This window comes from Zeus faber (genome assembly GCF_960531495.2).
Source record: "Zeus faber genome assembly, chromosome: 3".
In the NCBI taxonomy this organism is placed as follows: domain Eukaryota; kingdom Metazoa; phylum Chordata; class Actinopteri; order Zeiformes; family Zeidae; genus Zeus; species Zeus faber.
Window position 1 is genome coordinate 17,029,775 of NC_137190.1, and position 13,697 is coordinate 17,043,471.

At 44.0% G+C, this 13,697-nt stretch overlaps 1 protein-coding gene across 1 annotated transcript in view; it reads left to right on the top strand.

The window, feature by feature from the left end:
- Nucleotides 1-7,396, top strand: part of kiaa1549lb (KIAA1549-like b) — a gene marked incomplete at both ends in the record, with an annotated part of 52,319 nt that extends 44,923 nt beyond the window's left edge. Inside the window, 6 exons of the mRNA XM_079997248.1 lie at nucleotides 399-531; nucleotides 3,347-3,730; nucleotides 3,815-3,912; nucleotides 4,371-4,510; nucleotides 5,193-5,344; nucleotides 7,112-7,396. Coding sequence (XP_079853374.1) covers nucleotides 399-531; nucleotides 3,347-3,730; nucleotides 3,815-3,912; nucleotides 4,371-4,510; nucleotides 5,193-5,344; nucleotides 7,112-7,396 — 1,192 coding nt within the window. The remainder of the gene's footprint in view (nucleotides 1-398; nucleotides 532-3,346; nucleotides 3,731-3,814; nucleotides 3,913-4,370; nucleotides 4,511-5,192; nucleotides 5,345-7,111) is intronic.
- Between the last annotated feature and the right edge of the window lie 6,301 nt (nucleotides 7,397-13,697).

Below are 13,697 nucleotides of genomic sequence, written 5' to 3' on the forward strand. Positions count from 1 at the left end.
AGTAGTTCCCCCGCGATAGCCGATATTTATCACATTTAAAACACAACCTGGTTGATTGTTAATTATCTGAAGACACTGTTACTAAACCTATCATGTCATGTCATTTCAGAAAGCAATATCTTTGTCCCTCGTTTTTTCTTCCATTTCTAAAATGAGGGGCTTTTACGAGGATTTAAACAAAGGTGACAGAATGAATGAATGAAATCATTTGCCCACTGAACTGCATTTAAAGAAATAAAATGCAAATTCCAACTCCCTGAATAGACTCTAGTTGTTGTGACACAGTGTTTTAACACAGTATTAGATGCAAAAAAAAAAAAAAAAAAGGTTTCCCTCAATACCTTTCCTCAATAAGCCGTTAATATCCATCACAGCGTCACACTGTGCTGCCATTGCAGGCGCTGCCAGGCGGGGCAGCCGGCGTATCGCAGCGGGCAGAGCCTGAACAGCCCCAGCCCCGGGGGGACGGAGATCGACCTGCTGGTGATGAGGGAGAGGCCCCGGAGAGGCATCCCCAACAGCGGCTACGACGTGAGTCCCTCCACGCCGCCACGCTCGGCCGTCTTGAAATCACGAAAACGAAACAAAAACTAAAAAAAAAAAAACCCCGACTCGTGGGCGCCGGCGGCGTCCGGCCATATTTGTCGAAAAAACCCTCCGGAGGCGTCCGGATGTCGGGGTTCAGAACGTGCGCCCTGCAGGATCGATCATGGCTGCCGCTGAGTCTCTGTGCAGCCATGTGTGTGCGAGGCAGCTCTGACACACGCTGCCCAGGTGTGGATGGAGGAGTGAGGAGAAGAGCCTCCTTCATAATTTAGTGCGGGGGCTGATTGGCTTCTGTGGTATTGATATATAATGCATTTCAGGAATCGCTGGGCTTCCCGTGTCTCCTCCGTTTTTTTTTTTAACTTTTTATATCCGCCGGTTTGATGCTGTTGTAGTGGACGCTGAGACGCCTCAGAACATCTCAGGCTGTAAGTGCTCCAGCGCCGGAACACGTGAACCTTTCAGAGGCTTCCTTTAGAAAAAATGCTTCTTAAATATTGTTGCATTCTACTCAAATATACCAAATTATTATTTTCATATAATTTAAAACTTAATTTTGTAAATGTTTAAAAAATGAAAGGACTTCAAAGACAGCAGGGTGGTTTTGATCCTGTAGTGTGTATATATACTGTATATTAGGGCTGGTCAATATATTGATTGAATATCGATATAATATAATACCAATATAATATAATATAGTATAATATAATATAATATAATATAATATAATGTAATATAGTATAATATAATATAATATAGAATATCAGATAGAGATATTGTCTGGGATTTTGGTTATCGAGTAATATCGTGTCATATAATTTAATGTTGCTAATATACTTCAATGTTTTCTTTAAGGAGCATCACAGTAAATTAATGCTGTTTCCGGAACGTCACAGACTGATCCACCCAACACCTCCACCTGCTTGTCCGTAGCATCCACATTACAAATGATTCGTTCTCTAATATTTTGTGTGTGTACATATCTGATGGAAGCACCGAAAGCCATCCGCAAAAATATTACCAGATGATCAGATAATCAGATTATCTATATCGAGGCATGGAAAGTGTGGAAAGCGGCTCAATCCACTCCGCTTTTGACGCCGTGTTTAAATTATAGTGAAGGCCTGGTCGTGGTTTGCCCGCTGCCCTTCCCTCTGAAAGGCGTCCTCGCCAAACGGATTACGGCGGGAGCGCCGTCCCCGCCGCCATGTTGCAGCGGGGACTGATTTATGAGTCGCTCTCCTCCCGGTCTCCCTGTGGCTACGCGTTACTCACAGAGGAAGTAGGGCATTCCCTGAGCACGGCGGTCAGGAAGAAGACAGGGGCAGCGGGATAGGAACGGGGGGAAAATAAATGGTCGGAAGGGGGGGGTGGGTGAAGGGGTGGAGGTTCTCAGTTCGAGGAGTGGGGGGGGGGGTGATATTTCACGGTGAAGTCGGGGCCGCGAGGCACGGGCGCTGGACCTCGAGCGCTTTGCCGCAGTGCTTAATTACTCGCCTGTAACGTGTCCCCCCCCCCCCGCCGTTCCCTATCGCCAGTTAATCTGGAGAGCGAGACGAGGGGAGCGGAGACGGATTATTTTTTTCCGACGACTAAAGCTCGCTCACTTTCGGCGCGCGGCGTCTCGGGGCTCGGACTCGGAGCCCGTGTGGGGCGCCGCGGGGTCCAGAAGGCGCGGCTGCCCAACCTGAGCACCGCGGTGCGGCGGTGAGCACACCGCTGTTTCCTGCCGGCATGGCGGCGTTCATCCCTTTCTCGCTTACGTGAACTTACCGTGTTTGGAAATGTGTGGAAGACTTAACACGGATGTAGATTCTATTTATTTATTTATTTATTTTTAAATCTTTATAATGAGGGATATAGCGTGGACATGGCATTGGTATCTGGTAACGTTGGATCGTTTAGCAACTATTTTCCCAGACAGAGGAAAAAAAACGAATAAATACCTTATTGTTCCCCTCGTTTCTACGACACGACCTTCAATCCCGACCACGCTCATTCCTGGAGGAAACAACTAGTCTCGGTATCACATCCCCATCCCGCCAACAAGACGAACGCCTCCTTCGATGCTAAGAAAAATCCATTACGCCGCCGTCAAACCTCATTATTAACAATAAAACCTTCCCGTCAGCGTGTTTCCTAGACCCAATAAGCCACTGATTATTATAAAGCCATATTAACAAAGCTCGTTCAAAGGGGATTAATGATGGTGCACGGTATGAAAGACCCGGGACTGTGCTGTCCAATTCTGACGGCAAAGCGCATTTTAAATGGGCATTCGGCCAATTGCGCGCGCACTCGAGAGGGAGAGAGAGAGAGAGAGAGAGGGAGAGAGAGAGAGAGAGAGAGAGAGAGAGAGAGAGAGCGAGAGAGAGAGAGAGAGAGGTATGTTTGCTGAGGGGGGTTATTCCACCTGGGATCGTATTATTTGCACACGGCACTTCTGCACGTGTTTTTTTTAACGACAGGGCGTCCACCCCCTGCAAATCAATGCAAAACTAGGAGCCATTTGTGTCCGTCATCTGGAGCACCAAGGGCACGGGGCGCAAAATCGAGGGGCAACGCTTGTTTCATGAACCTCACATTCATGGTGGAGGAATTGATCTCGGTCTGAGTTGCATAAGTGTGTTCAGAGTGAACACGATGTGCAGCATTCCATCAGGTCGGCAAACGGAGGTTTCATTTCCTGTCGGGGAGCCCAGCGGCGTATTTCTACATGGCTTGAGATCCAACGAGGAACCTTTTTTTCCCGTGACGGCTATAAGTTACCGACGGACTTTGCCATCTGCGTTTGTCGTAGACCGAGCCCGAGCTGATCGAGGAGACCAACGTGGACCGCCTGCTGGGGCCCCGGGGCTTCCTGTACGGCCGGGCCGGGAAAGGCCACTCGGAGACGTCCACGCTGAGCTCGCAGCCCTCCATAGACGAGGTGCGGCAGCAGATGCACCTCCTGCTGGAGGAGGCCTTCAGCCTGGCCTCCGGGGGCCACTCCACGTCCGGGAGGCACTCCCACCACCACCACCACCCGTCCGCCAACGTGGGACCCTACAGCCCCGCCCCTCCGCCCCTGCCTTACACCGATGTGATCACCAGCGCCCCAGGCACGGTGAACCGCGGACGGGGAGGCCTGCAGTGGGTGCCGTCCTACGGCGCCGACGTGTACCAGTGCAGCCTTCCCAAACCAGTGAGTGGGAGGATACGAAAAGTCTAGGGTAGCGTTTCATATGTGACTTGCCCATCCTGAAATGACTTCCTCTTTCTTTTGAAGGCCTTTCGTTTCACCCAGCTCCCCGACATGGCCGTGGGCTCTCCTCCACCTCCTCTTCCTCCTCGCGCTGGCCCGCCTCCAGGAACTTCCTTAAGGCGGTACGGGCTGACGAATAAGACATACGACTTCGTACATGTGTGTATATACGTATGTGTGTGTGTGTATATGTGTATGTATATATATATATATATATATATATATATATATATATATACACACATACGCTCACACATTAATATAAAAAATTTCCAAGCATTATAATCCTCCCTCACGCTCGCTAAAGTCACACTCTCTCACTCTCTGTCGCATAAGCAGTGCTATTATTTATTCACATCCAAATTCACATTCAGGGACAACGTTCACTCTGTAATGTGCTGTGGGTTGTGTGATTTTCGGCCCTGTATAAATTTGAATATTGAGCCAGTGCATTGAAAGATGCCGAGAATGTGAATTAGGGGCCATGCACTTTCTTATATGGAGTGTCTGCGCCCCCTGGTGGCAGAAACTCAGCATTACATGATTACGGCTACACATTTAAAATCTTTGTCCACTTCAGATCATCATCTGACTTTGGGCCAAAGGGCAGGAGCTCTGAGGCGGCTGCTGATATGCAGGGTCAACATGAAAATAACACCTATGGCCCGACACCAAGTGCAGCACTACCATCTCTCACTGCAGAGCAGCCCCACTACTCAGGTGAGAGGGACAACATGGGATTCTTAATGATGTTTTAGAAAGTGTGTCGCCTATTGAATGAAAACTCAACCTTAAAAGGTGCGGTGTGTAAAATTTACAGAACGGATTTGGCAGAGATGGAATACAATATTCATAATTTTGTTTTAATTAGTGTATAATGGACATGAAAATAAGAATCATTGTGGTTTTTTTTTAACCTAAGAATGAGCCCTTTTTTATCCGCATAGGGAGCAGGTGCGCGTGCGATCTGCGACCTCATCGCTGCTGTAGATGCCACTAAATTTAGAAGACTGCACCTTTAAACCTAGGCCTTGTGTTTTTTTTACTATTGGGAGTCAGTTCAAGTGATCAAAATCTATTAACTTGAGTCAGTGTTGAGAGAATAGCTTTAGCTGATAGACATGCATTGGGGCAAACGCAACCGTTGTGCAGGAGGTTTCAGGTAAAAAAAAAGTTGTAAAAATAGAGTTTTCAATTGAAACAAAAGATATGTATACTTATATTAGCAATGCAACCCCAAAATCCATATTTACATAATCATAGTGATTATATCATCATTGTACCATCTTATGTGCCGTTAAAACACCAGTAACCCAGATTTGATATTATATTTTGTGATCCAGCTCTTCCTTCCTCCCGCGGTGCACTTATCAGTGTTAGTCTCCGCTGTGTCCTCCACCAGGAAACCCCATAACAGCGGTGTACGCCATCCCGGCCAGCCGGCCCGGCTACTCAGAGTACCTTGTGTCCACGCCTCCGACCTCCTACCGCAGCCCGTCCTGGATGTCCTACCCTCCCGAGCCCGAGGACGTGCCGTCGCAGTGGGCAGAATCTGTAAGAGAACCGGGCTCCCTGGAGCCACGCCCGCTGAGGAAACCACCCCCCCCCCCCCCGCCGGTCCTCCTCAAGGGATAGGAACACAAGTTAGAGGGAGAAAAAAAGTTGATATTTGAAGACTATTTCATGACAAACTATCTCAATATGCTTTCACAGAACGAAAGGTTGAAAAAGTAAACTAGGCCCCCGTCCGTCTCGCTGTGTCACATACACAGAACGATGGCATACAAACATGAAACATGCTTATAATCACACGACTGCAAATAAAAGATGGAAACATTTTAAGGATGATACAGGTGGCAAATTTAGTTTTATTTACTAGTCAGCACACATGTTTTTACTTTACCCCTGGGCCCTGACGGTGATATCTCACATTTTTAGATTTTTGAATCAGAAATTTTCTTTATTTCCCGGTTTTGGAAAATTCGACCGATATGGTGTGAAACGCAACTTAAAACGCTCCTAACAATGGTCCTACACATCATTTTGCCATATTTTGTATCTGAATCAATGACACTTCCGCCTTTTCTAATGGCATTAACACAATACAATTTAAATCACTGTAGGTATGTCTTATCATAATTGTCAGCGGGACCAGGAGATCATTTTGAGGTAGGCTTCTCTTCTCACCATATCGTTCCAATTTTCCAAAACAGGAAACATTATTTAAAAAATCTAAAAAGTGAACTATCATCAGGAAAATGCTCAGGCTGTAAGACTATTAACTGCCCTGCAACTCGATTTTATAGTCCTATATGGACAAAACTCACAAATGACACAATATGCTAAATGAATGTGTTTTGAACTTGCTTTGAAAAAAAAAATCTCAGTTACATTTGCGGAAGACCTAAAATCCGAAAGCACTTTGTTCTCGTCCAAAACGTGATCGTTTCGACCCTTGAGCAGGATGGGGTGTCGGACCTTGTTTGTGCTGAACTTCTCCTCCGCCGTCGTCCATAAAAACATCTCGTCTGTCAGATCTGCTCTAACAAGTATAACTCCCCTCATGCGCAGCCCCCCTCCCCGCACTGGATTCTCCTTGTTTGTATGGAATGTTGTCTTTATCCCTGTCTGTCTGCCTGTTTCAGCCAGATGCCTTCACACAGAACCAGGCTCATTTAGAAACCATTTGCTGAACTGAGTTTATGGCCGCCGTTGAGTGGACTCAGCAAAATACCGGGGTAGTTGAGCACATTTTCCTAAATGAACACCCACTGTGTTTTCCTTTCACTTTTTTAAAGTGTGATTTTGAAGTATTATTATTATTATTATTATTATTATTATTATTATTATACATATTTTTTTATTATTATAATTATAGTATTAATTACACAGCTACAAATCTTTTATATCCACTTTATAAAATTAATTGCTCCATTTATTGGAATTCAAACTATTTGTTTGAATCAAGAGTCATTTAGAAATCCTAGATTATCAACACCCCTCCCCTCTCTCACACACACACACACACACACACACACACACACACACACGCAGACATACACACACACCTCGTCATTTTCATTCCATTTCAGAACATTTTCAAGTCTGTCTTTGTATACACATTATTTTCACTGTCACCCATTTAATGATTTAATTTAATCTAATTAATGTGCGAATGATGCAATTATCATCTTACAAATTGAGAAAAAAGGCAATTATTGGCAGCTACCCCTTCAATGCGGTGATAGTGTGTGATAACCTACTTTAATTATTTCCTAATGCCTCTACTACTGTTTGTTTTTGTTTGGTCTTTCTTCTCAGGATCCCCTTCCGGGGTACGTGGAGGCCTTCCCCCGCCCCCGCTACCCGGCGGGCAGCCCCGCCCGGCTCCCGCTGCAGTACAACCAGGGCCCGGAGCCGCTGCCCCCGCCGGCCCCGATGGCCCTCATGGCCCCCGCATCCAAGCAAAGCCCCCCACGCGGCGGCACGGACATGGACAGCGTCCCCCTCAGCAGCCTCTCCACCTCCGCACTGGTCCAGGCCATCCGCCAAGAGGTGGCCAAGCTGGCCAAGAAGCAGAGCGACATGTTCGAGTTCCACATGTGAGCCACTCTGCCCCCTGCTGGTCAGATGGGGGGTTGCAGGTGTGTTGCCCAAAAACGGGTGGAACTCCACCAGACCGGACTGCTTTTTGATGTATGTATTATAGGACTGATCAATGTTCTCCTTTACTAAGTCATTTCCTTTTTCTGCTCGCTCACTGCACTATCGGTCTTTTAAATTCTCGGTTTAAAGGCTGATGGTTGTTGGAATGACGCTGTCAGTCATCTTCTATCAACGATGTCTTAAGGAATTATATTTAACACGTCATATTAAATATGTCAGTAGTCAATGAGCTCACCGGGGAATATTGTCACGATAAAGATGATTATTTTCTTTTTCAACTATGTGAATCAATACAATTTGGGTATTTGGGTGATTTGGGTATTGTTTGTACTTAGGACCAAATTATTCACAACAGGAAGTTAAGCAAAGAATACAGTAATATATCAGTGTTAGAATGCCCTGTGTCTTTCATGTTTTTAATTGCATTTAAATTGTGAGCACCACAATGGGTTTACGTAGCCCTTTCAGTGTGCAGTCAGCCAGCTATTCAGGTCCTGGTTGGTGACATTAATACTTCCATAACCATAGAAGAGTCTTTTCATTCACCTTCCATCAAATAACTTGATGTAAGATTGAAATGACAGCTAAAAACAAAACCCATACACGACCATGCAGCACCCTGCAGGGGCGATAATGTCAATAAAGTTGAAAATTCATGGAAGCATAATTATCTCCAGTGTCCACAAAATAAAATGTGAACGGCTGAGTGTGGCAGTTCCGCCTGCCAGATGCCAGCCGAGCGGTGTTTTCAGGGACCTCCGACACGGGGACACAGGCCATGGAGTTGAAAACACACCAGTTTATTGTAGCGCGTGGACTAAGTGGAACAAGCCCGGAGCAGATGGACATCATGGGGCTCCTGTCCCGTGTGTGTGGGGGATGCATGTTTTACCCGTTGCTCGATGATTATTGTAACGAGCAACAGGCGTACAGCCACCCTGATCCTGGGCCCAATGACCTAGACCCATGACAGGTGTGGCTGCACCGTGCCCACACCACACTGTGATTTTATGGTTCTTTGAGTATAATCATTTCAAATGGGGCTTGCTGGATGGTTATAGACTATAATATTAATATAGACACTCAGCCTTAAGGGGACAGAGTTGGAAAAAACGACAAAAGCCGTTTGAACATGAACTGAACTAAATCACTGTTAAAACAGTAATTTTTATATACATTTTTATTGTTTATTAGATAGGTTGCTTTAGTAGATGAGACAGAAATATTTCAGAAATACAAAATGAAGACCGATTATAGTGAGGGACCAGTTTTGTTTTTTTAAGGATTGACTAAGGAAGTTTTGGCCCCATAGTTCTTGTTTTTGGTTGATTTTGTTATTTTCACGTTGAATGCACAAGGCATATACTGTATGAAGAGACAAATCTCCCTAACTCCACTCCACATTTACAAAATGTATTGTGAAAATAATTTTCAATCATTTTTTTGATATATTTTTCTTTTTACCGAGTCAACGTCTAAATAAATGTGTAAGTAAAAGTATCATTATATATTAAACTTTACCTTTGAATTTCCCCGGTTTCATGTGAAAATCCACACAAATTGGGAAGGAAAACGGAAATCTGTCACCACCACAAATGCGCCTTCAGACATGTACATTTCTACTCGATGCTTTTACTTTGCCATAACCTCACGCGGTCGTTTCACTCGGTGTTCCGAGACGCTCCGGGCACATGGTCGAACTCTGAGCTGGCGGTGAAAATGTACATTGTGATTGTTGACTTATGTGTTGATTCCCGCTGATTGTACTGTACATTGATTTTCTCCGAGAGCTATTCGAGACGCACTTTACTCCGTCTGTCGTCCGAGTCCTGCCCACGCTGTCTGTTGCCCCCGTGTACCATCCACCCCTTAAGGTGCCAAGCCCGCGCTTTCTTTTTATAATACTTTAGTCACCCTTCTTAAAAGTTTGATCATGATTTTCTTTAAAACTATATACAGTGTGTATATATATCATTCGCTTTATATATATATATATATATATATATGTATATATATATATATCATTCGCTATATATATATAAATATATATATATCATTCGCTATATATATATATATATATGTGTATATATATATATATAACTCACCAAACGTAACTCACCAAATGATATTTGGATATGTTAAGTCATTAACTTATCTCCTCATGCAGTGGCTGAAGTGACAGACTGAGATATATGCACCGCAGGGGGAACAGGAAGCCTCACACTGTACATCTGCACAAAAAATCCTGCAGACGCTGAGGATCAGGATGGTCAAGTCGAATTTCCAAGAAACGCGTCGACAGTTACCGTAGACAAAACTCCCGCTCTTCAAAAGGGTTCTGTCCTCAAGCCGCGGTGTGTGTTGATGACCGGTGTGTGTAAATATGGACCGGGAAAAAGTTCCTTCATAGTTTGGGAGCAAAACATGGAGGGTCCACATTAGGATGGTGGACGCAGCATCAAGAAACGAAACATGGGAACGAGATAAAATTTAATTATGATTTGGCGTTGGTTTTAAGGACTGTTTGACCCAATATTTATTCTAGAAACTGACATATAAAGTGATCTTAATCTATTCATGTCTTTTCTTGTCTTTTCCTGAATGGTCTCCCCATTTTCGTCTCATTCTCATTCGCTACTTTGCAATTACTTGATGCCGCTCAGAAATGTTTCTGAAAGAGAGAAAGAGGAATTTAACTCAATAAAACGTGTAACCACCCCCCCCCCCCCCCCCCCACCTCGCCCATTAATTTGTCTCTGGTTCCAAGAATTGATTTTGCTTCCTGTAAAATGATTAAAACTGCGAGTGGCCATAATTTAGTTTCACATTTGTAACATCATGTCCGGACTATTGTAATGCGCTGCTCTCTGGCCTTGCCACTCGCCATGACGAGCATTAAACACCTCCATTTGGTGCAGAACGCGGCGGCCACAATCCTGAATAAAACTCAAGTTTACCCATAAAACTCCTATCGTGGCCGCTTTGCACCAGCTCCCGGTTCATTTCAGTTGTGACTTCAAAGTCCTACAGCTTACCTTTAGAATGCAGCACGGTCTGGCACCTTCGGGTTTATCTGACTCGGTTGAACCTTATGTGCCATCTCCAACCCCAAGCTCACGGCATTCTGGCCGTTTATCCATTCTTAAACAATAAGGTATTGGAGCATTATCGCCCTGGTAATCTACCTGAGATGCCACTTCTCCAGACTTATTTTTATCGCGTTTTTTTTACCAAGCAGAGTCTACCGTACCTGCCCTGGTTGGGTCCATCTCTTCGGACCTAGGTTCCTCCCTAGACCTGGCGTCTAACGTCTGGACACGGACCCTCTTCTCAGTCACTGACCTGTCTGTCCTCTTGTCCTTTCCCATTACTATCTAACATACTTTCATTACAAAGAAATATATATAAGAATTTCTCTGTAACTCTTCTAGTGCTGCTTGTTTCTGGAGAATGTTAAGCTGGCTGTGACTGTGACAGTCTGCTGAATGATATAATGTCAAATTGGCATGCGTGGTAAAGCAATACATACAACTCACTTCAGAATTACCTATCCCCTACCTTAACCCCTATCTCCCGAGGGGTTAATGTAACAACATGATGAATCCTCACAGTAGATGGAACTGATATAAATATTATTATTATTATTATTGATAATAATAATAATAATAATAATAATAGGCAGAAATGAGGTCAAACCAAGGGGCACACAAGGTGTTGAAGCCAATGTGGAAGTGCTTTGAACCGCAGTTCAGCTAATGGCCACTAGGTGCTGCTCCAGAAAATGTCAGTGGGGAAAAAAAACCTCTTCAAACTATAAATTAATGGATGTCTGAGCTTAACGAAAATGATCATTCCACTGAGGGGTTACCTTGATTGACAGGTCTCTCGCTCCACAGGGGTGGGCGTGTCTCTTTCTTCACCACGCCCCCATCACGCAAGACTCCGCCCCACTGCCAAAATATATAGGGCTCCTCCACTTTTTTATACACTTTATGAGAGAACCACACAAAGGCAAAGGAAATGGCTTTGGTTCAGCAAATGTGCCTCATATCTATGGCATGTTTCCCCAAAAATCCAGTGGAAAGTGGTGCTGGTGATCCAAGTTGACTTGGAATGTTGACTCCAGTCCAAAAGCCAGCCTTGTTCTTAGTAACTTTGACAGAACGTTGCACAAAGATATCATGAGGGAGAGGAAAAACGTAATTTTCACCAATGTCAAGAATGAAAAATAAACTGAAGGGCCCGAATACCACAGCGAGTCATGTAATCTGAATCGCACCGGAAGGCTTGAGAGATGCGTTTCGATGAGCCGACGGACTTGTTGAAGTAGGCGATATGGTGCAGGTAGGACACTTTTCATGCCATTTTGGGCTGTGATCTGCATGTGTCTACTGCTTGACAGTTATGTGCAGGATCAGGTTTTATTTACATTGTTAGGGTCTGGATTTGGGTTTTGAACCTTAATGATCAATGTTGTGTATTGTATTATACAATGACATTACATGTACAATATCAATTTAGACTTGTTGTGCTCGACAACATACAGTAGTTATCATTAAGGGTTATGGTTGGGCATTGCATTTGTATGCATGGATAGACAGATTGACAATAATAAAGTAAAGAAAATGGCAATATATAGAACATTTGCAAATATGCAATAAATAATTGTATTATAATTGTAAAATAATTAACTGGAAGCAACAAAATATATAATCTAAAAAAAAACAGAAAAACGAGAGTGAGAGAGAGAGAGAGTGAGAGAGAGAGAGAGAGAGAGAGAGAGAGAGAGAGAATCCGTCTGCCCTGAACCGGTGTTCTTATAACTAGGAGGAGGAACCATTGCTCTCTTTGCGCCGCCAGCCAGACCTGGCTCCCCTTATGCTTGTTAGGTGTCTAAAGTGAGTTATTCTTTAAGGTTTATCAGTTTGGTATTGCCACATGTTTCTTTAGTTCCATGTATGACTAATACCAGTGTTTAACTGATGTGATGTTTGTGTTTGAATATCACTCTCACTTTGTTCAGAGCCAATGAGAATTTGAGTTTGATAATTGAGAGGACTGAGATGAGCACATACATGGAACTGATCTCTTATGCCGTACTCCTTCCTCTGTCGGTGTAATTGATACAGACCCAGCGCTTGACAAAGTTCAAGGGGACGTTCATGTCAGAATAAAGTTCTTTTATGTGGAATCTGCCGCCCTCTCTCTCCCTAATTCCGGTGCCTCACGTCCAACATTTGATGTCCCTAGGCGCCAGCCCTCTCCAATTAGGTTACACCTAAAACACTAGCAGTGAACCGGAACACTAAAGCAAACATGAGAGTAAAACATTAAGCCTAAGCCACATTTTTATTTATTTATTTATTTTTTTTACAAAAACCCATAGACCATGAACCCAAATTAAGTAGTAACAGAAGGGCAAAACCTAAACCTCAAAATGAGCAGTAAGCAAATACCACTGTACATACATTCATATTATGGATGTTGTGCAACTCTTTATTTTTAATACCATATATTATGGTATAAATAGGACTATATGTTGGGCGGGGTTTGAGTTTGTGTCCCAGGCCTTTATTTATTTATTTTTTTAGTTATTTTGGTTTGGTTGAGTCACGTCTTCAACGTGTACATTCTGTACCTCAGCTCGGCAGCAGTTTCGGAATATGTAATCCCATACTGTGCATTCTAGAATGGACATTTATAAATAAGAACTTATTTTTACTCCTCGCAGCGTACGGCGCTGACCTTAGAAATGTTGGCTGCCGCTCTGGCGGTTGAATGGCCTCTGAACCTCGTCTTTTCTCTTCCTCTTTTGCTCCGTCCGTTTTAGGCGCCGCCGCCGCTGCCTCGCTCACTTAAGTCGTTGATTTTCTCTTTCTTACTTCTACATCTCATTTCCGTGGTACTCACTCACGTTCCAAGTAACATTCTGAATATTTTTCTTCAATGCGTGACATCGTCTTTGACCTCCTGCAGAACTTCATGGAGCCATTACGGCGGCAGAGACACCTGCGAATATCAAATCTGCTGTTATTTCACTGCAAAACAAAGACTTTTCCCTTTCTAATAAACTGATTAAGCTGGAGTAAAAGAAATACGGCTGGATTCTTGCGAGTTCTTCACCTCTGCTTTGGCCGCTATTTTCCAATCATCAGCAATTTTACACGATTAATCACAGTATCTGCTCGTGAATTCAAAGCACCGCGCAGAAAATCCAAAGGTCTGGATGTTTATCATCAAG